This window comes from Calypte anna, chromosome 4A (genome assembly GCF_003957555.1).
Source record: "Calypte anna isolate BGI_N300 chromosome 4A, bCalAnn1_v1.p, whole genome shotgun sequence".
NCBI classification, from domain to species: Eukaryota; Metazoa; Chordata; class Aves; order Apodiformes; family Trochilidae; genus Calypte; species Calypte anna.
In genome coordinates, this window is record NC_044248.1 from 18,496,728 (window position 1) to 18,524,358 (window position 27,631).

Below are 27,631 nucleotides of genomic sequence, written 5' to 3' on the forward strand. Positions count from 1 at the left end.
TCCATAGCGTTGAAGTCAATACTGAGATACCAATTTCATCCTGAAGCTTACAGTAGAATAATAGAATCCTAGAATCCCAAAATGGTTTGGGTTGGAAAGGGACCTTAAAGATCACCCAGTTCCAAACCATGGCAGGGACACCTCCCACTACACCAGGTTTCTCCAAGCCCCATCCAGCCTGACCTTGAGCACTTCCAAGGAGGGGGGAGCCACAATGTCCCTGGGCAACCTAGTCCACGCTACAAAAATCAGCAGTTTCAGAAGAAGGGGCAAATGTCCATCTGTCCTTGGTACCCAGATGATAGATCCACTGGGGACTGGAAAAATGATTCAGCAAGGGAGGTACTGTGTGGCACTGTATGCTGTGCAGCATGGAGTCAGGCTGCAATGCTGAAGATGCTGAGAAGCTGGGGGGTTGATAGCTGTGCATGAGTGAGGGGAAATCCTCCAGACTTCCAGTAAAGAACTACCCAGGTCTGGCATGTTTTTATATTCCAAGGATCTGTGGAAGAGTCTCCTGCTTATGTGCTCAGGAGGAGAATCTTGTCCCTGAACAGGACAGAGAATGTCTCAGTGTAGTGTCTGCTGTTCCTGAGGAGGAATTTGTGTTAACTGTATGTAGTGAAAGTGGCTCAGGCATTGGGAAAAATAGACAAACCCACAGGCTCAGACCAGCTGTCCTGAATCTTAATCTGGCCACCATAAATGTCAATTTGTGCAAAGAGGATTTGTTTACCAGAAGGAGTAAGTGATCCTAGGGGAGCAGTTCGGCTTCCAGATCTTGGGGCAGAAAGGCAGAGGAGGAGCTGTGAGGAGGGGCAGGTGTCCTCCTGGCCTGGCTCTGCAGAGCTCTAGTGGAAGAGGGGAATTAGAAGAGCATCTCAGCAATATGCACAAAATTAATGATTCTGTACATCATGCTTCAATGTTGCCTCTCATTTCTCTTAACCCAGTCTTCCAGCCATCCAGTCTTTCTTTCAGCCTTCATGGCACTCTGACTCTTGAGTTCAGGGTTCATCTCTACTTTGTTTTATTGATACATGTCAGTAACGTGCTGGTAGTGCTTGTCCCTGTTTCAAGCTCCCCTTGTGAAAATTAAGATTTTCTCAGGTAAGCAAGTAGTCCTTGTGAAGATGAAATGCTCCTTCTCTCACTGGTGAAAAAAGAAAGGGAAGTGGTGTGACCCAAAAATTGACTGGTGCAATACAGGATTGGTTGTAGGGGCTGGAGGGGTGGAAAAAGCAGTTTCTGTAACACAATCCCGTGCAAGAATGAACTTAGTAAAAGTGATTGTAGGATCCTTACCTGTCAGCAGCTTGTGCTGACCTTGAGGAGGTACAAATGAACTCCAGCAGCTGGGATGGGACAGCACAGAAGTGTTTGGCTAATTAGGGTTGTATTCCTTGGACTTTGGACCACTCTGCAGCAGAGCCTCAGGCAAGTCACTTTGCTATTGGAAGGCTTATCCTTCCATCTGCAACTTGGCCAGTAGTTCAGTTTTTAAATGATTCAAGCAGGATTTGTCTGATATAAGAAACCTGCTGAGGAAATCCTATGCTTTACTTTGTTTTTCTTTTCCTTTGAGAAGGAAATAATGAGCCAACATCTCTTCACCTATGTTGACCTCAAGTGTTTAATGCAGATCTGTAAACCTCAGATAAAACCCAGCATACCAGAAGGGTCTCCCATGACTAACTTCAGTTAATAAGACTTGCCCTGGTAAAATAAAACTTTCTCCCTACTGTTGCATAATGGATGAATGTTTTCTTGGTGAATCAGAAGTTATTGTGGTCTTTTCCTTTCTAAAAGTCTCACATACATCACTGAGCCTAGAGCTATTATAAGCAAGTTTTATCTTATCCCATATGCTCTGTAGTGCAGCTCAGCACCTCAGTAACATCTATCACATTTACTTAACCCTTTCAGAAATATCCTTATGTATATGAACTCTGCTAGCTGCTGGCATCATGCTCAGGATGTGTATCCCAAGTTGTTTTGAACCCTCTGACTGCTCACTGTATGACCTGTGCCTGGGCCTTCCTCCCTGGAAGCTGAGGAGGAAGAGGGAAACTCAGTAATGTTTGCTGCTGAAGTTCATATCTACTTTCACACACTGTCTTCCCTGCTGTCCCCAGTCTGTCCCACACATTCCCAAAGTGACCTGCCTGTCTAGGTTTGGCTGTGTTTTTTGGGGAGCAATGTCTTCCCCATCCTGAAGGTGCTGCCCAAGGCTGGTGTTCAAACAGAGGGCAAGATGAGGAACATGAAGCTTTCTGACATCTAGGGCCTCCCACTGTGGTAGTTAATAAAAACAGTGGATGCAGAAATACTAAGTCTGGCTGTGAAGGCTTTAATTTATAGATGTGGAAAAGAGGATCTCAAAAAGGAAGGGAAGTGAGACTTGCCACAGTAAAAGAGAGTGAAGAAATCAACAGCAGTAGTGTTTACTTGGCTCTAGTTCTTGTGTTTAATGTCATCTAAACAATTTAAAACTTCTCTTTACTCTCTCTCTCCATTAATGTCTCTTCCTTGCCACTAAAGACCACAGTGCCATTCCTCAGGCAGTGGAAGTGAGGTACTTTTGCCTTCAAGTGAGTAAGATAAGGTTTTACTTTCCCTATTATTCCCTCGTATCAAAAGAAATATTGAAATAGCTCCTTTGTTGCTCTGGATGATAAAGTACATTATATAGTGTTCGAACATTAATAGACTCTGCTAATGCTGATTCATAGGCATTTCCTAGCAGCTGACAATTGCAGCTACATATGGTTTCTTTGGAAGATACAGTCTTTGGGAGGAAGAAAAATTACTAAATGGGCTGTTATTTGTGGAAATGGTTTGGCTTATGCAGGTGGTGAGGAAAAATAGATGTTTCTAGAAAGTAAGATTGATTCTTGCTGTGTTATGGATACTGTAGGTAGTATTACTGGTTTATATCAGGTAATCCAAGAATACTTCATCTCCCCTGTGCCACAAGGCTTGCAAGAAATAGTATATCTTATGAGATCATTTGATACTCTTTGAGACACAGGCAAGTATTGGCATGTTGTTTTTCCTCTGCTTTGCTTCAGTGTTTCGTGAGAACACTGTAGCTGCACCAATTTGTCGCCTTTGATCCCTCTCAATCTTGCTTTCATTTAATGTTTCTCAGGTATTGATTTAATCTTTGGTCATATTATCTCACCTTATCTTTGTCACCATGGCACTAGAGCAAGCTTTACAAGTGTTGTGTGCTCTCGCCCATCGTCTCACACAACTGAAGTCATTGCTGAGAAGTAGTAATAGAATCTGAGTATCAGAGTTTTTTAAATATCAGTCCTATCTCCCTTTATGTTACCTTAAATGTTTCCTTGGATTCTTTGGTGTTTGTGTCTGCTTTGTATATCTGGACTGTGTTCATCTATTAACCCCAGTTTTGGGGTTTTTTTTTGGCTACCTATGGAAGAGAGGGCAATGGACTGAGGGTCACGGAGGAAGAAAATAGCCAGAAACTGTATCAGCCTGTGGAAACGTACAGGAGCCCTTGCCTCCTTTGAAATGTGGGAATATGATTAAGAACAGAGTTTGCCCTCCTCCTTCTTGTTCCCAAACAATTTGTTTCTCTCTCCTGGAGGAGTGGAGACACATCTCCGGGGAGCACTGCTCCTGGCTCTGAACTTAAATGTATTGGCACTAACGAGCAGCTCTGGGGATTCACAGAAATGGATGTGCTGAGGCGTGAAGTGGGTGGGAAAGCTGGAGGCAAGTGTCAGTCCTGGTTTGTGCAGGAAAGCTCTGTGCCCTACGGGAACAGCCTGCACCAAGGGGACACAGGGTGGCTTTTTTGATGGGTCCTGAAAAGAAAAGAACTTTGTTCAGCTGCTTGGCCAACCCAGGGCTCAACAGGGCCGTGGTTATGATAATGCATACTCTGAGTTATTTTTTTAAAAGCCTGAATAAGCATACCATTAGCTTAATTTTTTTTTCTTTAATTACTGTCACTGGCAATGTACATAATAACAGCATTTTCTTGTTGAAGAGATGTGATTAGAGATGTCAGTTCACTTACTCTTTTAACAGTATTTTTTAGTTCCATTTTTTTTGCCTTGGTCACTGTAGTGTGCCCACAGCTGGGTCACCCACCTGCCCTGTCCCTGCAGTGCAGTTCATAATGCTGCATGCATGTGGATTTCCATTCTATAAATTCTTTATAGAAATTCTTACTCAATGTAATAACTAATATCTCTGATTAATCTAGCCTATTATACCATATTTTATAACTATTAGATTAACTGACAAGGAACACATTACCTTGGAGGTAGCTCCTGTACAGTATCTGGTATTACAGACAGGGATCTGCATTTCACATAATGAACAAACATCTGTGTAATCTCTGCAAATCCCATTGCAAAACTGAGGTCTCAAAAATCTTTGCCACAAAAACGTCAACTTTAAAAAGTCACTATAAATCCTTCTTTTATTTATTTTTCCCTTCAATTATTATCTCTCTATGATGCATTAGCTCAGTCAGCTCTGTTTGCAGAGGTCTCTCCCTGCAGGTTTTCTCACCTGTGCTGCTGTGAGAGCCCCCAGCACCATAGCAAAGAGGACAAGCTGCAAGGAACCAACAACATGTTACATATTTAAGTCTCTCTTCTGTGATTATGTGAGACTTTCTGTTTCTCATATGAAGCTGGCTTTGCTTGAAAATTACTTTTCAGGTATTTGTGGTGGTGCTGACATCTTCTCTGTCCTAGCCAGTGGTGTAGCCTCATTTTATGTGTTGTCTGTTATACATTACTAACTGTCTTTCCAGTCATTTCCATCTCTTCCCTCTGGAAGAGTGGTAGATAAATTTTTATTTGACCTGTGATTGTGCTGATGCTTCTGTTCACTTTTAAAAGGCATCACAGCCTAGGAATCCCAGTGGATTTTGTTGTCATTTGAGTAGTCTAACTACAAGCTATTTTATGGGGATTTGTCAGCTGGTGCCTTGCTAAGGCTTTGCCAGCTGGAGTCCAAAGGCTGTGTCTAATTTACTGGCAGTAAAGCCCATTGCACTGGCGTTCATCTTTCTTGTAGAGTGCCTGGGACTGAAAGAGAGCACGAGAGGAGTAGGTGCTCCTATCTATCTACTCCGCTCTTAGGGATAGAGGGACCATGTGCTCCACACACGCTGCTGGCGCCCTCTGCTTTAACTGGCTCTGTGCTCAGCACTCTGTGTCTTTATGCAGCTGACAAAGTATATGACAGGTTAAAGATTATTCTAATCTGCTCTGCTACTCTTCTGGAATAAACTGAGAAAGGAGCGGTTGCCATATGTGCTGTAATTCGAGCCAGCGTATTCATCCTTGTTTATCTGTCGCCTTCACACCTCGTGTTTTTCCGTGATTCAAAGCTGATCTTCTGTTAACTGTTTGCACTGATCTGAACAGGAGAGACAAGTAAAAGAGACAGGGAAAAGGTTTAATTGCTGATTTCTCGTGTTCTCCTGGGGCTGGATCTAGAGGATTCTTATTTGAGTGATTAAGGAGAGCAGCAAGTGGTCTGTGTAAGCAAACTTGTCTCCTGGCTGTCTCTACAATTGCCCTTGACACGAGTCAGGGGCATTGGTTGTCTCAGCCTTCAGCCTTTCCTATCCCATCTTTTTTTCTTTCTGCTGTATAGACTGGAGATATGAATTGTGTTTGAATTCTAGCACTAGTGACTCGAAAGGCTTTTGTGCTGTGCATCGTCTGTTGCATTGGCAGTATTTGGGTTCCTTTTTATAGTTGTTTTGCAGGAATCATTTTATTCTGTCGGTGATATCATCTCACATCTTCCTTCATAAGATCTTGTGAAAAAATTACATAAATAGACTTTGCCTTAGTGGTCAGGCACAGCCTCCTTAGAAACCTGGAAGGGCTGGCTGCTCCTTATCTCCATGCTGGCAGGTTGGGGAATAGCATGTGCAGCCTGTGCAGGGAAGGGTGTTCATTGGTTTTGCAATGAGTCACAAAGACTAATTTAAAGAATTCATGCTGAGTAATGTGACAACAGTGATGATGGGGTATGGAGCAGGGAAACAGCTAAGGGACTTTATAAATCATAAGGAGAAAAACAGATCTTGGCTGGAGATAACCATATTGGCTTTCACACATTTGGGTAAACTGAAAGCTTTGTTGACCTCTTTTACTTGTCCAACACCTAGATCCATAGCTGGTGAATCAGTAGATCTGGAGTTAATGAGGTAATTCACAGTTATATCTTAAGACCTCCAAAAGAGGAGGGGACAGGGTAATGTGGGTGAATGACACACTGAAAACCTTCCTTAAAACACTCTTGTCAAAATGATTTATGCAGAAATGGTAACACACAGCCTTCCCTTTCAAAGAAGGCTGAGGAAGTAGGCAAGGTAGGAACTGTGGAAAAACAGCTCTTTCACCAAGTCTTGTGTCTCATACTGATTCTTTCTCTCCCTGAATGCTCTGTCATTTGATGTATGGGTTTTTGCAGGCAGTCTCTGAAGTGTGTGAAGAGTTGGGGCATCTGTAGCCTAGAGCAGTAATTTCTCTCTTTCTCTGCATGACTGCCTGCCTGTCTGTTAGGGGTTTCATATAAGAGTTTATTTCTCTTAAGTCAGAATGGAGCAGCAAGCAGTTGGTCTGGCTGGAGATGTGAGTTGTCCAGCTTATAGAGAGCAGAGATAGGGCACAGGGAGAGTAATCTTCTGTACCCCTTTTTCTTCTGCACTGCTAAATTTGCTTCAGTGGTTGTTGTTTTCCTCATCTGCTTATTGTGGGTCAACAAATCTGCATCGAAAAATTCTAATGCTGGGCCTGAGTTTGAGGTTCATCATTCAGCTTTTTGTATTTGTGTTGCTACTGGGATGCTTTGCTGTCTTAATGAAGTTGCATGAATAGTCTGTATCTTGGCTGCCCAATGGCATGTAAACTTTGTAGGGATCTGTAAAGGTAATGCAGAATTACTATCTGTTACATTTTTGACTTTCTAATTTCAATCTAGGTTTTCTGTTCAGATATAACAAAATTCACAAGGAGTAGCTTTCTTACTCTTTGTGTAAGCTTCATCCTATCTCTGGGTTCAATGCATGCTTGCTGGGACCATGGAAATCACCTGTCACTGGAAGCAGTGAGTTTACAGGACTGGTGGGAACATTTTCTCTCTCTAAGTACCCTCTAGGTACAGCTCCAGCAACTACAAGGGAATGATGCCCAGGTGTGACTTTGCCATACAGAGGTACAGCAGAATGGAGTGTAAAGCCTGATGCAGTATTGAAGAGTACTATTGCACTAGAGAAGATTTTTCATGTTTCCTGGTGAAATATTCCTGCAGGGGCCTTCATGTACTTTGCACCCAAACCTCTGCTTTCTTCAGAGCAGCAGCTCTTAAAGAAGAGTAGAGTGTGGAGGCAGTGCATATGCATGCAGCCTGGGAGAAAAGCACATACAGGGATTTAAATAGCTTATGAAAATACTTGTCACTAGTACAACATGATGCTTCTCAAAGTGGATTAAGATAGGAGGCTTAAAGTTTGTTGGCATTTTTTTTTTAACTAGCTTGTTTGGAATAGATTTTATGGAAAATTAAATAGAGGTAGAAAATAAAGGAAGCTCTTTGCCACTTATGGTGTTTTAGAAATCCTTTGGTGCATCCCAAGCAGAGAAATGAACCTCTTATTGGAAATGGTTAGCAAGAAACCCTTGGTGGTTCTTTTTAATAGATGTGGGGGAAAGTAGTTTGAGGTTACATATAGTTTCTTCAGTCTTATGGTTAAGTTTTTCATTTCTTGTTCTTGTCTTCATGTCTGTTTTGTCTTTTTACCATGCTTTTTTGATGCAGCTTTTAAAATCTGAGCATCAAGGAAAAAATGCTTGGTCAAATTCTGCCCTCTATTCCATCAGGGAATAAAAGTCAGAAAAATATATTGGCTGGGTTAATATAAATCTGGAAGGTTGCTGAAGGAACCTATCAGCAAACCAAAAGAACTTTGTTCTGTTCTCTTTGTTGGTATGCAAATTGACTCGTTTAGTTATGAGGCTACCTATGCAAAATAGAGGAGGTAATTTTCAATTGCTTTTAATTGAAGGAAGAGGATCCAGCACCTGCCTAAGTGGGGCGACCAAAGCAGTGCTCATCTTTTGGTGAAGGTCAAAACCAAAGTGTGCTGTAAAGCCTAAAAATGATCCTCAAGTAATAAATACATTCCGGCTTTACAAAATTGTCCCTTCTCTTCATCCAGCTGTTTGGCTGCCCTGCCGCCTCCAAGCAGATCCTTTAACCCAGGAGCAGATGTTTTAATGCTCTTAGGTTTTTTGCTCTGTCGATACGAGGCGTTCAGCAGGGAGTTGCAGCCCTGCATTTTCATGGCCAGGGCCGGGCTGCTCCGGGCTAGTGATTTGCTCTTTGACCTCATTCTTCCTTTGAACCGGGCTGCCGCCCCGAGCCACCGCGTCCCTCAGTCCTCTGCCTCTTCCTCTTCTGATCCGCAGACAAGAAGAAGGCAGGCAAATTCCAGCCTTTCAAGAAGCTCTTCGGCAAGAGGAAGAAAAGAGAAGTCTCCTCAGAGTGCGAGGAAGCCAAGCTGAAGCCCAGCCACTCCTTCGGCAACGTCTGTGACGGCACCTCCTCCTCTTCCTCCTCCTCCTCCTCCGATGAAGAGCCAAACGGGGGTCTGAGGTAAGCTCATATGGCTCTGCTGTCAGATACAGGCGCTGCAGGTGCTTCATTTCATTGCTTACTTTCCCAGCTAGGTGGTATATCTGTGTCAGGTGGGGCACCCTTTGTAAGTGCATCCTGTACAGCTTTTGTATTGTAACTGGGGTGGGCAAACAGGCTGCTTTTACTCTGATCTGATTTGGATTTAGAGTAGAAAAAAGAGAGGGGAGAGAGGCACCTGGAAACCAGATCATATGCCAGTGACAAGAGAGACTGACAGACAGGATGACAATTTGCTGTAGAATTTATGGGAGAAACAAACTGAGTAGTCAGCAATCTCTAACTAGAAACAGAACAGGAAAAAAACAAAAACAAAACCAAAACATCCCCAGAAAAACTCCACAGCCCAAAACCAGCAAAAAACAAAGAGCAGATGCACAAACTAATTGGGTTAATAAAAGTTCACCTTACAGTTGAAAGTCTCAGTTTACTTCTTCTCAAAATCTGTTTCTTTGGGAAAAAAAACACATCAAGAACTGTTAGCACTGGTGACTGGGAGTATCAGAAAGTAATTAACTCAGAGGATTTTAAATTCACACCAAATTCCTGCTCACAGAAGAAATTTGTATCTGAAACATCACCTTGCACAGTATTTTCAAAGGTGCAAAGTCATAGCTGTGAAAATGTGATAATTATTCATTTATTCAAACTTCTGGAATTCCATTCTGTGAAGTTCTGGGAGTTCTAGGTTTGTACACATCTTTTGCTCTCCCCAACTTTTAAAAAAATCAAGTCTTGAGCATAGCCACTCTGCAGATGGAGACCTGACTGAAGGCTATTGCAGCACATTGCCTGTGTGCATGATGCTGAGTGACTGCAGGATGTTAAGGTACCTTTTGCCTCAGGAGCAAACTCGTGAACAAGAGCAAAACAAGAAGCAGCATCTCGCTATCAGGAATTTCTGATTCAGTGTGGTGGAAGATGAGTGTGGCACCCAGAGTAGGTCCCTTCGAACCCAAACTGTTCCATGATTCTGTGATTCTCTGAACTCATCCAGTTCCTCAGTGTTGAAGTGAAGGTGTGGCAGACCCTTGTGAGATTGTGAAATGCTTACATTTTTAAATGCATTAATTTTTCTAATTGATAAAGGCATTTAACTTAATTCTTCAGTGGAATAAATCAGACTGCGCAGTTAAAATCACAGGGCAAATGTGCAGGATGTCACGACTCACCTCAAGTGGAATAATTCTTTTTGTGCCTGTGATTCATGAGAGGTGCTTCTGGCTTAGCCTGCTAGAAGTACTTAGAACTCTATTTTCCCTGTCAGGCTTTGTGGTCCAAACATGGGTGGGATTTGACAGTAATTTTCAGTTTGCAGGTGGTGTCTGCCATGTGACTTGCCTTACAACAAGCAGAGATTTTCAGTGCAGTGCATTAGATTGCTTTGAGTTTTCCCACCCTCTTCTGTTTTCAGCAGTGTGGCATCCATTCAATATGTATTTTTTTGTTTTATTATTATTTCAAATGTTTGTGAATTGAATGAAGAGATAGGCTACCTAAGTGAAATAACATACACAGTTGTTTACAAGTTATCCAACAGTATATTACAATATCTTCCATTATTATAGAGAAGTGTACCAGAGTAAATATAAACAAAAGTACATTTATATAACCAAAATTCTGGGTAGTTTTATAAAACCATCCTCCTCAAACTCTTTGAGAATGTGCAACAACTGTATATTTTTAAAAGCTTAATAACAGTTCTAGTTGTGCATTCCCATTGCCTTTATAGAACTATATGTCTTCATCAGCTTGTAAAGTACATTAATATCTACAGATGTTTCATGTGAACTGTTTGTTTTGGGGAAAGGAGGTTTGTTATTTTGTATATATTAGGGAAAGAAGCTGCTTCAGGAAGGTGGAGACAAGCAAATAATTGAGTACAGGCTAAAGAAGACATTTGTATTGTTTCCATGACCTAAACTTATATTTCACTGTGTGCTGTATTGGCTTGCAAGCCTGCTCAGAGCTAATACCTGAATATCTGATGGAGACTGTGCCCAACTGGGTGATGCAGACATGCCAGGAGCAATTTTAGGTGATCTGCATATAGTGTATATTGACTGGCTGAGTTGGAAGCAGGCTGAGAAATCTTCCTGTCCATCCCTTCTTAGGGCTGCTTCCTGGATTCATCAGATGCAAATAACTTGCTTGGTACCCTGATGTATGCACACTTGAACCTATTTATTTGTTCATGTTGGTTTGAAATTCCCAAGTCAGAAGTCTACTAAATCTGTTTGTTGTGCCCTGCCTCATGAAAGGCTGGGATTCCTTTTTCCACTTCTATATTTCCCTTCTTGAGTTTATGAATTTAAAACCATATTGATTAACTTTCTCTCCTAACTATATGAGCTGGGAGATAGAAGTGTTTATTGCAAGTTAAACTGCATTTTTGGAGCTTCACTAAAGTTGTAGAAACTTCTGTTCTGAGGCTAGGTTTGGCACTTTGTAAGATACTAGATTTGTCTTATTTGTCACAGTTGACTCTACAAAAGCACTGTGAGGACATACCTGAAAGGGCACCTGTGTGGCACTATGCAAAAAGTTTGTCATTCTGGTTGATGTGCAGAGTCAGCAAGGAACTACGTCTTTTTTATAGGGGGTACAGTAGAAAGCCTTTAGTTGGGCTGAATGCCAAATTTCAAAGAACCTGGAAGTAGACCTGTCAGAACTTTCAAACTGAAGTGTGACAACATTGATTTTCCAGGGAAAATATCATCAAACTTCAGCCTCTTGAATATGCTGGTCCATTAAATGAGACTCCTTTTTTTGAGATTAAAGTTTTCCATAATCCCTATAAAATTTTTCTCAGGCTGCTTACATGAAGTCATCCTCTTTATGAAAAAAGTCACCTAAAGATCTCGGTCCCCCTGTATGCTGAGAAAGACTGCCTAGGGAGAAAAGTGAGAGATTTTCCATCTCGTGAACAATTTTTCTCTGTGTTTGTATTTGCTGAACCTTCCTCAGCATGAATTTGCTATTGGGGCTTGACCGTGAATCACCCAGCTCTTTCCCCTAGTAGAGCTGTGCTAAACTGTACAGTGATTGTTGCTCAGCTGTTTAATTCAACTTCTTTTCTGCTTGGAGGGATCTCAGGGATAACCAGTGTGATTTCTCCAAATGTATTAGTTCTTTGAAAATCCATTTTAGCAAGCAAAGTTGGTGTTTACTATTCAAGCTGCAGCCTCATTGCACTTCATGTGATAATTCAGAGAGATTGTATAATTGCATTGTGTCACTTCCATGATTGTAGAAGTCAGAAACATTCCCTTGCAAATTCAAGTTTGGTTTCTGACAGGTTTACCAGCAGAACTTCAGAATCATCTTTCCTTAACAGTTGTCCTGACATCTTGCCAGGAAGCTCCAATTCTACACATGTAAACTGGGCATATGCAGAGCTGGAGTAAGATATTTCAGTATTTTTGTAATATTTGCTCTGTGTCTGCACTCAAAGTCAGGCTTCACGTGGGTTTAAGGTGTTTAGCACAGTTCTCATCACCAAGCTGTAGAGATAAGCAAAGCAAGCAATAAGCTGTTTATGGACCAAAGCTGAGCAAGAAGTATGATGTGTTCCCAAGATGCATCAGGAGCTTTATTGCTTGTGATGGGAACTTCCCAGGGGGAAGGCCCCGGGGTGGCACACTGGGACACTGTGCCAAAGATGCAGCAGCAGTCAGGTCATGCATCTCTACAGAGCTGTGACTTGTGTGAGCAGCAGTCTCCTAGTAAGAACAGAAGTCTTCTGAATTTCTCTGGGCAGCCCACCTGTCCATGTCGAGAGTGATTCTTTCAATTTGAAAAGAGCAGAAGAAGGCAAAGGAAAAATAATCCATTTCATTGTCTTCTAAGAGGCTTTCGTGTAGTAAGTTGCTAAAGGTAATTATTTTTTTTCCCAGAAGCTGGGTGGATTGGGCTGCTCCATTGGAGGTGTACACCTGAAGCTAAATGCCACAGACAGTTTGAAGGAAAGGAGAGGATGGTTTCATACCAACCATCAGCCTTTATAGTGCAAATTTGGCTTCCCTCTGCTAAGGAGAGGCTCAGGGCAGTGGTGGAAAGAATGTCAGTGATGAATGGATGTGGCTCCCATGGGACAGAGCATCTGCACAACATATTTCTTGGTAGATGCTTTGCTGGTATCCTTCCTCCAAGTATTTTTTAGAGCAGAAATAATACGATCAAGATTTGATCAGTCAGTTGGGTTGTGGTATCAGCAACAAATTCCAGACAGCTGATGTAGTTTATCTAAGAGGTGTTTGACCTGTAAAATATAAATTTGCATTAATTTTGAATTCTGTATCTGAATGACCAGAAAGGGCACAGGCAAACACTTCCAGGCAGAGGAGGGACGGAAAGCATAGCTATCAACATGGCTAAACCACTGTCTCTTTAATGGATTGAAATTTGAAAAAGAAGTTTATGGAAAGTGAAAACAAACAAGGAATCACTCAGGGATGTAAAGAATATGGAGGAGATATTTTATGAATTCTGTATTGATAGGGGGAAAGCTAAGTGAAGAGCTGGTCCTCTGTAAGCAAGGAGGGAATGATGGCAACAAGTAATGCCAAGAAAGCGACAGCATTTCAGTCCCTTTTAAACTTTCATCTTCATGAGAGAAGAGGGCAAAAAATTACCCAAAAAACCCCCAAACAAACAAAAACAAAACCCCAAAAAACCAAACAGCACTAGATATACTTTCTGGTTTTAGCCTGTGTGAAATACTGTGAATACAATTTATATTGGATTTATGCATACCTAGATAGTAGTAATATCACAGCTTTGAGATGCAACAAATAAATCACAGGTTCCTCTGAAAGGTGCAGACTGGGACCTGTATTTTTGTGCTTATTTTCTCAGAAGTTAGAGATAGAAGAGGCTTGTTCATTGCTCAGCTACCCTTTCTGTGATTCTTCCGAGTCAAGATTATTCGTTTGATTTTTCTAAACATCATATTCAGATTGGGAATTTCTGTAGGTATTTGTGGTCTTTTACTCCTCCAATAACAGTATGTTATGTAATCTGGGTTTAGGAGGTGATATATTTTATTATTACCTACCTCTTGTACCTCCATCCTAATTTCTGAATATTTAATTTAATGTTGCATCTCATGTGAATGAGAACAACTTATCTGCGTCAAATGTGGCCTTGGTTACCAGCAGCTGATCAATGGCATTCACTCTTGTTGTCATAGAGACTGGCCTGAAAAATATATGTAATTATATTTTCCTTATCTCTCAAGTGATTCTTATTACTGCTCAGGTAATTACCTGACATGTTACCTTGAAAGAATATGTGGTGATTGATTAGCTAAGGCAAAAAAGAATAATCATCAGGAGAAACCACTCAGTCTTTTTAATGCCAGACTTGATGTTGGTTCCTCAGCCGTCCCACCCCCTACTCTCACAGGATGTTTACTTCCAGCTCAGACTTTCACTCACCTCGCTGGGTGTTGTGCTTCACATGAAGAATGTCTCTGATGTTACTTTGGTGGGTGACAATGAAAAGAGTAGGACAGATGTTTCAGTTGTCTTTTCTTAGCATTCCTGTAATACCAGTAAACATTTGGTACAGTTCAGTCAGCAGCATGACACAAAAATTGATGGTCCTGCTCCAGACCACCTGAGGAATACCACTAAAGGCTGATCCCAAGGTACAGGCTGGTTTTGGTGTCTCATTTAGATGGACTCTTGTAAAATAGTCTTATCAACGTTTTTGATGTTGTAAAATCTGTCCCAAATTTTCCCATTGTAGCTCATGATATTTTCAAAAAAAGGTCAGTCTTCCTTTTTACTCCAACACAAAATTATAAGCCGAATGTATAATCTTTTAATACCTGTATATTGTTTTTCTGCATGACTGTTAAAGCTCATCTCATGAAAATGATTCATCACCAGATCAGCTGTTCAGTTGCTAATTTTGAGAGCAGGGAGGAGGGAAACCCAACAACCTATAAAGGACAACTTGCAAGAGCCTACTTTATTAAAATACGTAGGATATTAAAACTTTATTTAATGTATTGGTTTGTTAGCTGATAGTACACCTGTGCATTAAGTCCTGATGACTAAACATGAAAACAACCATAACTAGATAATAGGTGTTTTGGATCCAGGGAAATATCCTGATTCCTTCTTGAACAATTTCAGCCACTACTGCAAGACATCTTCCATCTGTTACATCCATTTTTTTTACAGTGGGAAATTATTTTTTTCTTTTGCTTATCAGCCTGATTTCTGCGATTAGTTTTTGTCAGTCTCCTCATTTCCCTTGCCATTGCCTCACTTTGAATACCTTCCTGACTCCTGGGACTTTGCCTTGGTGATTGGTGTCCACCTTCTTCTAAAGCCTTAGTCTTAGTGGCACTGTAATTTCAGTATCTCTTCAAGCCCAAGAAAAGCAAAGAAACACATGAACATTGTAAGACTTTTAGAAATAAAGAATGCTTATATTTTCCTCACTTGTACTAGCTGACATGGATCCATGTTGAACAAGTTTCTCATTTCTGGGTTACAAGGTTTATTGCAGGAATGAAGAGGTGTCACAGGACAACAAAGGTTTTGGCAAAGAGCAGCTCTGGTCTCTTCAGTTCTTCATTTGCATGGATACTTTTATGGGATTCATTACAGGGGCTGGTGAAATTAGACTTGTTTCTTTCACCTTTTCTGAAATTTACATTTCAGCTGAGCAGCACAGGGTAGAAGCCACAAGCAACATCTCAGTGGCATGTACTGTGTGGCAAGTGGTCAGGGCAGAGGAGAGGGGAGAGCCTTCCTGAAGTAGTCCATTTCCCTTAGCTCCCTTTTGGATCATTTCATTGCATTACCTCTCCTAATCATCTTACCCTTCCTTGCAGATTCTGCATGGCAGCTGCATTTTCTGCACCTGGTAAAGTTGAGGGCTGGGCTCCTGAACCAAGCAGAGTTGTCACCTGTAACAAATTGTGCTGTCTTATTTCCTCTTCCTTTCCTTCCTTATGAGCTAAACGCAACCAGTCACTTTATAACTCTTATTCCTGCCAAGTCTTACTTAGACTTTTCACATCAGTTTTTCTTCAGTTTGCCATATTTTAGAGCAAACTTTGCATAAAGATGTGCTGCCGTTTGGTAGAAGAGTTTCACACGCTGTGAATTGCCAGGTCATAAGTGAAAGTTGGATCATTTAGAGCCCCGTTCCTTCCACTGGCCTGGATGTTCCTGTAACAACTGGCAACTTCTCCACAACCCTCAAGCTGTGTTGCAGTGCAGAATCACTAGAAAAGAGAGTGATAACTTTATTTGCTCTGCATCCTGAGACTTTCCAAGGTTGGAGGAGTCAGTGAGTATTTCCATAAGATTCATGTGCCAAGTGCCACCTCAGTACCTTCTTGTCAGGAAGCAGCAAGGGCAGAGCTGCTCCCTCAAGGAAGGCAAGTGAGGCAGCAAATGTAGGGGCAGCAGAGCAGGGTGTAGGGGCCTCACCACCCAGGGCCCCATCCCCATAGTGAGACAAGCAGGACAGATTCTGGGATGGTGGGCAGGTCCAACAAACAGTACAGATAAGGCAATATCTGGATATAAAGGCAGGGCTGAAGCTGAGCCACGAAATCAGTCTGGAGGTCAGAATCAGCTCCACTGATCACCCTGCAAGTCCACAGTGAGAAGGCAGACCAAGGGCAAGACTGATGTTTGAGGTCTGGATCAAGGGCTTCATGGCCATGGCTGAGCTGGAGAGCAGAACTCCTCCAGCATAGCTCAGGCAGGGACCAGAGCCTCAACTGGGCTCTGAAGTGGAGCTTCTGGACCCATATGTGTGGGTGGAGATCCCAAGGGAGGCTGATCAGGGATATTAAAGCTCATTAATGCACTCAGGGCCCCAACACTTTCCATGATTACTTTCTATGCCCTTGATGATGACTTCAGTGATGTTATTAGCTTTGTGTAACATAATGTTGCATGGTGGCTTCTGAAGTGAGCAGAACTACCAGCTGCAAAACAGGTTGTTGGTGTCAGTGGGACTGGTGGGTCATAACAAAGGGTCTGTGCAGCTTTCCCAGTTATTGCCCTGAGCATCAGCAGTTTCCAAAGGCAGTATGGATATGTCTTTGCATTGAGCACAGAAATGGACCTTAAGTTAACTTCATTTAAAAAAAAAAAAATCTTTTGAATACTCTACTAGGAAAAAAATCCAAAAAACAATCTCTCTTCTGCCTCTTCAGTTTGTAAGGACCGTGCTTGTGGGTTTATTAATACAATGAAGCAGTGTGCTGCCTGAGCACAGCTGTAACTCAGTTATGCTGCAGCACAGAAAATATTCCCCATCCATGCGTGAGTTAGAATCGAAACTCACATTCCAGCATGACAGATGAAAGAGAGGACACTAAAAATACAGCTCAGAATTACAATCCATTTTCCTCTATTACAGTGTTAATGCATCTCTGGAATGACTAGAAAATGCAATTTATGTTTTTCATCTCTAGCTGCCCTGGGGACATTCGTGGGAAATGCAAAGGGTTGGAATTAAATTTCTTTTTTAAAACAAAGCACTAAACAAAGGCATCCTATCACTGCACTTGTCATTTCCCTGGGGTACTATTCTGAGAGGTGACTCTCAGATGCCTTTGAAGGGATTATACAAAGGGTCAATACCTGGCTAAAACAAATTCATTCTTGCTTTGCATGCTTTGTGACTTTTTTTAATGTTAAAAATACTGTGTGTTAAAAGGTTGACTCTGTTCTCCACTGATTATAAAATTATTTTTTAGTGGAAATCTACAACAGTGAAAGTCACGAGATTGGGGTGGGTTTTTTTTTTGAGTTGATCTCTACAAACATGAAAGAACAGAACAACTCATCCTTCCCCTTTATTTTCTACTTTCTATTTCTAACTCTTTAATATCAGAGTGGGAGGAACACTTATGACACTTTGAAGAGGCAATTGGTGTTGTGAGCTTTCTGTACTACAGTACTGCATTGACTCAGGATTATGCAAGAGCTGAGAGCTCAGTGCTCCCTGCTGCCAAAACTTCCCCTTTTTAAGGACCCCACACTGATCTTTGAGAGGAAAAGTTACTCTGGAGGATAATGGGGTCTAGAACAGAATAGCCACCAGTACCAAGGTAAACTCAGCCCTGTGTTCTGTGCAGTGTTGCCCCAGCACATATTCTGATGTGTGATTTATGGGTGCATTCCCACAGCAGAATGACCTGACTGAAGTCTGGACTGCAGTTGTTCAACTCTTTCCAGAAGTTCTCTGACCATGCAGCTGGCATGAATGCTTGTGGCAGTGTTTGCTCAGCCAAGCCAGGAGGCTGTGTGGGGTTTGGAGTTTTGAGGTTGGGCTTTCTGGTGGTTTTTTTGAGTTAGTTATTTAGCCAGAACAGCTCTCTATCTCATGTGAACCATGAGCAGGCACTGTGCAGAAGAAAGCCAGTAAGGGATGATATGTATTCTATGCAACTCTATTTGCAGCTAAGTACAGTTAAACCTGGCTTTGTACTGGTGTGGTCTTTGTGCTCCATGTTTTGCTCTAGTCCACACCACTTTGACACAGCTGGCTTCATAATTTGTGAAAATCACGTGGGATGCTTAGCTCTGCTGTGCTTTTATGCACTTGGGGTACTCTGAAGCTAAAAGACATATCCCATCCCATGTGTTTCAAATGACCCCTCATAAATTCTCTAAAGGGTAGTAGTTCTTGGTGATTTATTTCTATTAACAAAAAGTGAAAAGTATCTTCTTAGTTTTGCTGAGAAACCAAGTATTCCTACCTATCTTCAGGATTCCAAAGAGGGACTGGGGTGTGTCAGAAAGCCTCTGTGAACAGATGGAATTTAATTTTGCTTTGATTATGAGAAAATTAATTAATTTTGAAAATCTCTGTACTGGAACTGGAACAGGAACATGATACTTAGGTTGCAACACATCTTCAGAGAGAATATCTTTAAGGCTTTGCTAAAAGCGCTTTGTATTTTGCTATAGCACATCCATAATTCATTTATTTCACTCAGGTTTCTGGAAGTGAGTCAGACGATGATTCAATTATGTTCAGCACAAACAGCCTCTGAAGTGTCATTGTCACTATTATCAACAGAAGTGCTCATAAACTGATGCCACTTGTTTTCCCACATCTCTGGGAAGTGATATTGCAGTTTGAAACTGTATCACCTTCAACCATGGCTACAGCTATAGCGCACACCATGAGTCTATGGAAAGCCATTCCTGCTGCCAACATGCTTTTTAATTGAGGGGAGGGCTTGCTGAAGCCTAATGTAGCTGGGGATTGTGAGCATGGTATTGTATAAAGGCTTCTGAGAAAATCTTCAGAAGTGGGAATGGTTGTAGCAGGAATGGAAACTCAATTATTCATGCTGTATTATGACTTAAAAGAAATTCAGTCTTTCTGAAAGTAGAACATGAGGAGAGTAAAAAAAGGAATGTCAGCTCTGTAGCACTATGGTGAATATCATCATCCTAAGCCATGTCCTAGGGAGTGCACCAGCACTGTCCTCAGCAGTGTCCCTTTTCATCACAGGATCTCAGCATGGTTTGGATTCAAAGGGACCTTAAATATTATGCAGTTCCAAACCCCCTGCATGGGCAGGAACACCTCCCACTAGACCAGGTTGCTCACAGCCCCATCCAGCCTGGCCTTGAACACTTCCAGGGATACGGCATCCATAACGTCCCTGAACAACCTGCTCCAGTGCTTCACCAACTTCTCAGTAATGAATTTCTTCCTAATGTGTAATCTAAACATGCCTTCTTTCAGTTTGAAACCACCCTGCCCTTGCCATATTGTGACATGCCTTTGCAAAAAGTCCATTTCAGGGGCTGCTGGTCCACTGAGATTTTGGAGTTTGAACTGCTAACAAACCCTGTTCAGTTCAGAAGCTGCATCTTGGCTGTTCCTGACTTAAATATTAGCAGAGTCATTAGAAAAGTCAAGAACAATGTGCAAACAAGTCACTAAACTCTTGGGTGTCTGAATTGCAAGCCTCGCCTACTAATTAGTTGCCACAAACAATAGGGATTCAAACGTCAGGTGTCTAATTTTAAGTATGAGAACACCAACCCACTGGACAGTAAAAAGGGAGAATATTCACAGTGAATAGCTGGGAAACAAAGCCACAAATATCTGAGACACAGAATTGCTGGGAAAATCTGAGAGAGGATCCTCTCTGGAGCACAGTATAACCTGGACTATGCATCCTCAGCAGATCTCTCGGCTCTAAGGTAGGCAGTGAAGTGTGAATTCCCAGTGGCCTTGCCCTCTGCATTTGTGGCAACTTCTTCACATATTGAAGCATGCAAATTATGGAGGAGTTGGTATGGGCTAGGTTGTCAAATTTTGCATGTTCCCCTCAGTCTTGACTGTGAATACACTTTTTTTTTTCCCTTGATGCATGCACTGCTGGAGCTTTCAGTACAAACAGGCCTACATGGTTGTATGGAAAACCTGACTTTCACCCAGCTTCATGTCAAACGACTCATTTTGTGAGCAGCCCTGCTAGGAATCTGTCCCTGTTTAAGGGGAATTTCTGAAACTGGTTCATGGACTGATTCCTGGGAGATGGGGGAAGTTTAGATGTATTGCAATGCCACACAGTTTTACCATGGCATTGCATACAGGCTGTCAGGACCATTCTGTATGTATAGAAACCCTTCAGAAGAGGGCTTAAAAATAAGCTTTCATGGTTTCTCCAATAAAAGGTTTCCAGAAGAAGGTGCATTACCTTCAGCAGCCCAGTGCAACCAAGCTGTGTTTTTTATTAAAAAAAAAAAAAAAAAAGAAACCTGAAATATAGCATTAGCATCAGTTAAATGTTCACCTTCTTTGATAGCTAAAAATGCTATGAAATATTGGCCGTCTCTTTTCCTGATTGTGTGTTGGTTTGTTTCAAACAAAGTATGTTGTTCAAATATTAATTTTTGGGTTAAAAATAGTTTTTCATTAAGTCTGTGCTTGCATGCAAGAAGAAATAATATAGGAATCTGTGTGTGTTCTCTCTAAAAGCCTGGATGATTTATTTTGTGAGTGCAAATGTGTTTTAAATATAAACTAGAAAGATTAAGAGATTGTGGGTGGCTTTTTACCTATTTTTTTCAGGATACCTGTAAGAAATTTTGTGGTAGAAGTTGAGGATAACTTATCATTTCATCAGTTATACAAGGTTAATGCAACCCTGTATAACATTCTTTCTTGGTAAGAAAATGGTATCATTTGTACTTAAAAAGATTATTTCTATACCCCAGGAAAAAGAATTACATAGAAATGTAATAAATACATTCCAAACATTTTTTGAAGTATAAATAGAAACATTTTGAGCACTTTATTAACATTTAGCACATTTTAGAAGAGACAACAAGATTATATGCTCACTTTCATAAGTATATGAGGTTTTAACTTTTCCTGTTGTTTGTCTTATCTCTCTCTGGAAGTATCATCTTCCTTTGTTAGGGTGAAATATTTGTTTATAATGTTAGTATCACACATAGAAGGTTGTCTTAGTTACATTATATTTATTTTTTATCCAGATTTTTTTACTGAAATTGTAAATGGCTTATTAAAAGGTTATAGGTTATTAAAAGAAGACTTCTCAGTTGAGTTTTCTTCTGCTATGACTTTTGTAATGTTGGTATTTTACTGGCTTTCCAGTCACCATGAAGTATTCTAGATGAGATAAAGCATAACTTTCAAACTCAATCATTTTCCCTTGGAATGCCCCCCAAACCCCAAAATGACAACTGACAAATCTTTATTTATTTTACTTCTCAGTTTTCTTGATGAGCCTTTAGGAACTCCAGTAAATAAACCCACGTTTTGTTTAATCCCTTCACCCATGGATGTAGAACAGCCATATAACCAGGCCCTTGGCATGGGTATCCAGTTTAAGAGTAACACATCTCTCACTCTTTGTTGCTAATCATACCCACATGGGACGGTGTAATAAGCTTCATATCAGTTTGGAGGGCTGATAATGACATGATAGTGTCAGTGTGATCATACTCTTGGTGATGGGAACAGCTAAGTAATCAGAGGTAGCCCTTTAGAAGTTGGTTAATAGTGTGTTACCTTCTTTTGTGTTCTAGTTCTACCATGCTTAGGACCTGGTATCTTTCGTTTCTGCCTTGGCTCAAGTAAGCACAATAGCAGCTTTCTTAAATATGCAGGCTGTTAATGTATGTATGCATCATCATCATCTTCTTCTACCCTCTATCCTAGAAGTGACATTTAGATTTGAGACTCCTAAAGAAAATCAGTTGAACTTCTCAACATGCCTATTAAAAACACCCCCTCAATGTTCTTCTGAGGAAGAAAACTGTATGTGAAGAGATAATGTGTTAAACTTTTGATAAGAAAAATGTTTGGATACCTCTTTTCTGAGAATGTTCAAAGCTTTTATGGAGAAGGCAAGGGTGAGGAGAAATCTTACACAACAGAGCAGCTATGATATGAAGACTCATAAATTAATTGCTTTGCTTATTAACTGTTTTAATTCCAGGTCCTCCCATTATTCTATGGGCAGTCGAGCTTTTTCCCATGACAGTATTTTTATACCTGATGGGAGAACAGAGAGTGAACAGGCCATCCAAGCAATGTCACAGGAGAACGTTTTAGGAAAAGTCAAAACTCTTCAGGTAAGAAATTATAAGTGGTTAAAAATATTTAGAATGGGGTGGAAAATGGTCTCCAGAATGTGTTAAACGTGGATAAAGGTGGGCTGCTTTTTCAGTAGTCTTGGGGCAGTTTCTCAGACATCTAAGGTCTCTGGTCAAAAGCCATGTACCTAATTGAGGTAACTTGCAGAAGATCTCAGTGCTGGTCTCGAAAGGTAGGACAGTGATGCTGCAAGCAAGTCTACAGAAATGTCAGCATTTTGTGGAACTCCTTTGAATTGAACTTATGGTTTTGACATGTCCTGATCTGCCCTAAAACCTACATATAAGTACTGAGTGAAAATATGAGGGTGGTGTTGGTGACAGGGAATGGCATGCAGAATGAGACTTCTTTGCAAAGCTGATTTAATTGTCCTTTTATATGTATTGCTTTTTTGTTTCCTCTGTCTTCCCAGTCCTTTCAGTAGTTCTCATGAAGGTGGATGTATTTATTTCTCCAAAGCAAACAGCACATAAGTAACTACATAAACAATATATTTGGTTATTTGCTTCTGAACAGCCTTAGATGACCTTCTTTCTCCTCCAGAGCTCTGTCCCATTAGTGCTGTAGCTAATTTATTTGCTTTAGTTCTTGTACATTTGTAAGATTCCCAGCACTCTGCCAATCTAAAACCTTTAAAGAGCTGTCCTTCAGAAGCACCTTTCAGTTTATTGCTCAGGATGCTGACATGTCCTGTCAAAATGCAGATAAATTTTTAATGAGGTGTATGTGCCATTACCTTGTAGCTGATTAGTAAAATGCTGTGAATTTCTTTTCCTTCTGAAGGCTACTTGCAGTCATAGATCTTTTCTGGTGAGTGAGAGATCATGCACAATAGACACATTTGACCTTCAGGGTGAAATTGTTTCCTCTTCCTGCTGGATGCTCTCAGCAGACTCAGCATCTGAACAGCATTGGCTCTGCTGACAGTGAGTGAACTTTGAAGTAGAAACCACACTAGGACAGCTCCAATTTCTCTGTGCTGGTTTTTCAGCTTAAATTTCCCTGGGTCAGGTAGATTCCATGCAGGCCAGAAATTATTATATTTTAAATGTCTGCTGACTCTGGGCAAAGACCTGAGGTACTTGGACCTGTCTTGCAGAATGCTTGACTGTTCTTTGGGTACAAAGCTTCAGTACATCAGCTGGTCTTGGCTTCAGTACATCAGCTTTTCTCTGAACACCTTTTCGCTTTGTAGGAGTAGCTTCTCTCATTTCCAAACTCACCTTAAAATTCCCAGTGGGGATTACTGCCATCACTAAACTCAGAGACACGATAAAAGTACAATTACTGCAGATGCTAACATTCATCTTCACTGAGCAAATGGCAACTCAGGAAAATTAAAGCAAAAATAGCTGCTCTTGACAATCACAAAATGAACAGCCAGTGATGCTCTCTTGCTCATGCAGATGATGTATAAACCTTTTTTTGGTGTGGCTACTTGCATGTATCTTAGGGAGAAGTGTTATTTCCGCTCCTTGATGTCAAAAGTCTGCTTAAATTTTAATTTAAAATTGAAAGACAGTAGCTCATTTTTAGCATTTTGGTATAGCTGCAACCCAGCCTGTAAGAACAGTTCAGCTTGTCCTGCTCTGCTGCTGGTGGTGATATCCAGAGTAATCCATTTAGTCAGGAAAGAAATAGACAATAGATTGTAAACTGCACTTTTATCTATTTACATGTTTACACAGAAGTTACATGCCCATCTAAATATCCATGTTTTGGGTTTTTTTCATAATCCCATGGAAAGGCTCTGTATTACAAGCCCGGGGGCCATCTCTTGTACCTGCAAAACCTGCTGTCCAGCACGTGACTGTCAACCATTTCCCTAGTCATGATGTCCTTAAGCCATTCCCTGAGTTTTAGGACAAGATCCTGATGTCAGGGTTTAGCGTCCCCAAACCAGGACACATGCCAAAATACTGTTGCACATTTTTAGGCTGTCCTTAGAGCTGGGTCCCAGGTCTGACTAGTTCATTAGACTGTCAATCCTGTATGAAGGTTTCATGTGCTCACCACTTCATAGCTCATCCTTTTTTCCTGCTGTGGTGTTCTAAAAGGAGCTTTGTTTCTGTGATCACAGAAAACACTGATGCTTGCTCTCTGGTATCAGAAGCTTGCACCTACCTTGAAGTCTCTTTCTGCAAGTTCATTCCCATAAGAATGTCTGAATTTCTTCAAGTGGTGGAAGGAGAGGAGAGAGTTGTTATGAAGAGTGTTCCACCCCTTAAAACCAATCCTGCAGCCAACTTCTGAAACAACCACTGCTAAGCCACCAACGTTACTGTGGGTTTGCCCAGGCCTGTGTGTCACAGTGGAAGCACAGCACTTCCAGTTCCCATTTCCCTGGCAAGATTCTCCTCAATAAAGAAGAGTTTCAATGATTCAGTGCCCTGTACTGGCTCTGAACTTGTACTGAAAATGGAGATCAAAAGCTCTGTAGATTTTAACCATTTTCATTAATTTTTGGGAAGCTATGCAGAAAACTTTCCTGGAAAATATTAATCTTTCTTTGAAAGAGGTGCCATGCTTTGGTGAAAGGGTTTTGAAATAAGGGTAGAAATACAAGCCATTTAATATTGAGGATGATGGATCTCATTTTGCTGACCACCAAAGTGTTTTCCCCTTCTCACCTTGCATTTCTGCTGACTTTGGAGTCTTGATGAATGCACAAAATATGTTGTGTAATGGTGCAAAACTCTGTAGCTGCCTGGGCAGCTGGCCAGCATATGCTCTGGTTCAGCTTCCTATTGTGGAAATTCTCTTTCTGATTACACGTGCAAGGTAAATTAGTTCTTTCTGAACTAGGTCTCATATCTTTTTATGGATTATAAGATTGGCACTATTCATCTTATCAGGCTTTCTATAAATGGATTTGGTCATGTTCAAAGGTTTTTGTGTGTTGTAGAAGTCAGGCTGAGGAAAGCCTGGCTCTTGTTAACCCCCAGTAGCCTTTATGAACCATGAAGTTATTTGTGTTGGCTCCAGCTGTTGTTGAAACAGCCTTTTCCTTGTCCTTTGGATCTGCTGAGATTTATCATTACCTGGTTTTTAAGATCCAGTGTTGAAAGCCAGCTTGAACCTTTTCCCATAGAGAGAATGGTGCCCCAGGCACTGGTACCCTTAATGCTGGACTCATTTAGTTTCTGGGATCTGGTGCTGTACTTCTCATATAGGACTGTGAATGAGACACAGGGAATGCTTAAAATCTAAATCTAGCAGTGTGTCAGACAAATGGAAAAGAAATTCTGGGAGTTTGTTTTTACATCCATCCCTTCATAGGGTAGTGGGTTTTTTTTCTTTTATCAAAGTGTGTTAGCTTGTTCTCTGCAATCTGCCTTCTTCTAATGTAGCTTGGGTCATCCAACATCCAAAAGGCTGAGGCACTCAAGTAATATTAAAGTTTGAGTATGGCATATGGCTCATTGCATTTAGGGACCATTGGGCCACATAGTTTTCAGTTCCATGTGGCCCCATGGTTTAAAACAAATGAAATCTCTTCTCTGTAAATTAGTAAAACACCACTTATTACACAGTAAATAATTATGATAAAACATGGTTTGGGGAATCCAGAATTCTTGGACAAATTCTAAAGAATCTCTTTTTAAAATTAAAATTTCCTGGCTTTGTAATGATGAATTCCCCCAATCATTTTCTTCCTGTCAGACCTAGTGACTGTTCAGTTTTAGATCCCATTTCTTTAAGTCTTTAACATAGCTTAGCTAATGATCAAGCCAGTGCTTCCTCTACTGTGCATTGCAACCTCTGTATTCTACCAGCCATTCCCATTGTCTCAGGTATTGCCCAGACCTCAGCATGATTACAAAGCTATTTCCTAAACCTCAAAGCTATCATCTTTTAACTTGGTGCTCTGTATTTTGTAGCATTGGGAGTGAATTTTCACTGTATGATTGCCCAGGTTTTTATTTCCTACAATTAATTTTTTCATTGCCAATATTTTCTAGTTGACCCGGTTTGGGCCAGGATAAAGGTCCAAACCAGGACACTAGTGCAAATGCAGCCTAATTGTTTTCATCACCTATGACAATTGTTTTCACTTCATAAACTGAATTTATTATTTTTTCTTAACCATGCCAGCATAACTGTGGCAGACTCCCTTTTTCCTATGATTATGTTGAGCCCTGAAAATGAGCTTCCAGTTTCCCTGCTCACATCTGTTTTACTTTTGGCACACTACAAGGGGAGACTCAGGTGATTAAAAGCCTCAGATCCTCTAAGTAGCTTCAGGCTTTTCCAGAAAGTCTTGCTCTTAACACATGAGCATCTGTAAGTAGTCTCTTCCTACTGTATACTGAAATCTTCATTTGCATCTAGGTTTGCTCCAAATAAATCTCTCTAGGTATGCTTTGTCATTTCATATAGAGTGTGCTGCTTCATCGTTCTTTTATTTTGGACTCTCCCAAAATCCTTCTTGAAGTGTAATGCCCCAAACCACCTGATGCTCCAGCGGTGGAGAGTGGAAGAGTTCTCTCTATCTTCTACCCAGGACAGGTGATAATACTTACCCACTTCTAAGTAGATTTACATCTAGTTTACCTACTAGAACCTCCAGCTGTATCATTATAACTTCTCATATGATACTTCCCACTTTATCCTCTCTCTTTGCTTTAAAAATGAAAAAGAGAAAAAAAAGAAAAGAATCACTTATGTGGGGTGCTTTTCTTGTTTAAATGTGCTGCAGATTTTCCCATTTGTATAAAGAATGGGACTCACTTCCATAAAAAAACCCTAAAAAAACCAAAAACAAACCCCAACAAACATCAGGTAATCTGTCTTTTCAGCATAGAAAAGAAATGTTAAGTGAGCGGATAGGATAGAGATGCATGAAACTGTGAGTGGAATAGAGAAAATTAATAGAGGAGAGTTACTCAGTCTTTCATGGCATGAGAACACCTGAGCATCAGTTGAAACTAATAACACTTTCAAACCAAAACAAGTATTTCTTTATGGATGTTGGACTTTATAATTCATTGTCACACAGCACTGTCATCTGCAAAATATTTATTTGTTCAAAGAGCAACAAAACAAATTAATAAAAGTTCCCAAGTGGCTGTTGACTCTCTGAGTCCTCAGATGCCACAAATCACCATTTGTTATATGAAAAATCTTAGTACAGACTCACCCTCTTCTTAGATATTCCTAAGGCATTTGACTTATGGGTCACTGTGAGAGACTGTAAAGAGCCAAGAATTTCAACAGTATGGTACTTCTTAGGGCAACTGTTCTTGATGAACTAACTATTTCTCAATTATTTGTAGATAGAAAACATAATTTAACTTAT

General features: G+C 40.8%; 1 protein-coding gene across 1 annotated transcript in view; it reads left to right on the forward strand.

Annotated features, from left to right (window-relative positions):
• Positions 1 to 8,568: 8,568 nt before the first annotated feature.
• Positions 8,569 to 27,631, forward strand: part of CRACD (capping protein inhibiting regulator of actin dynamics) — a 39,663-nt gene continuing 20,600 nt past the window's right edge. The window contains exons 1-2 of the mRNA XM_030449842.1: positions 8,569 to 8,658; positions 22,175 to 22,310. Coding sequence (XP_030305702.1) covers positions 22,191 to 22,310 — 120 coding nt within the window. The 5' untranslated portion in view covers positions 8,569 to 8,658; positions 22,175 to 22,190. The remainder of the gene's footprint in view (positions 8,659 to 22,174; positions 22,311 to 27,631) is intronic.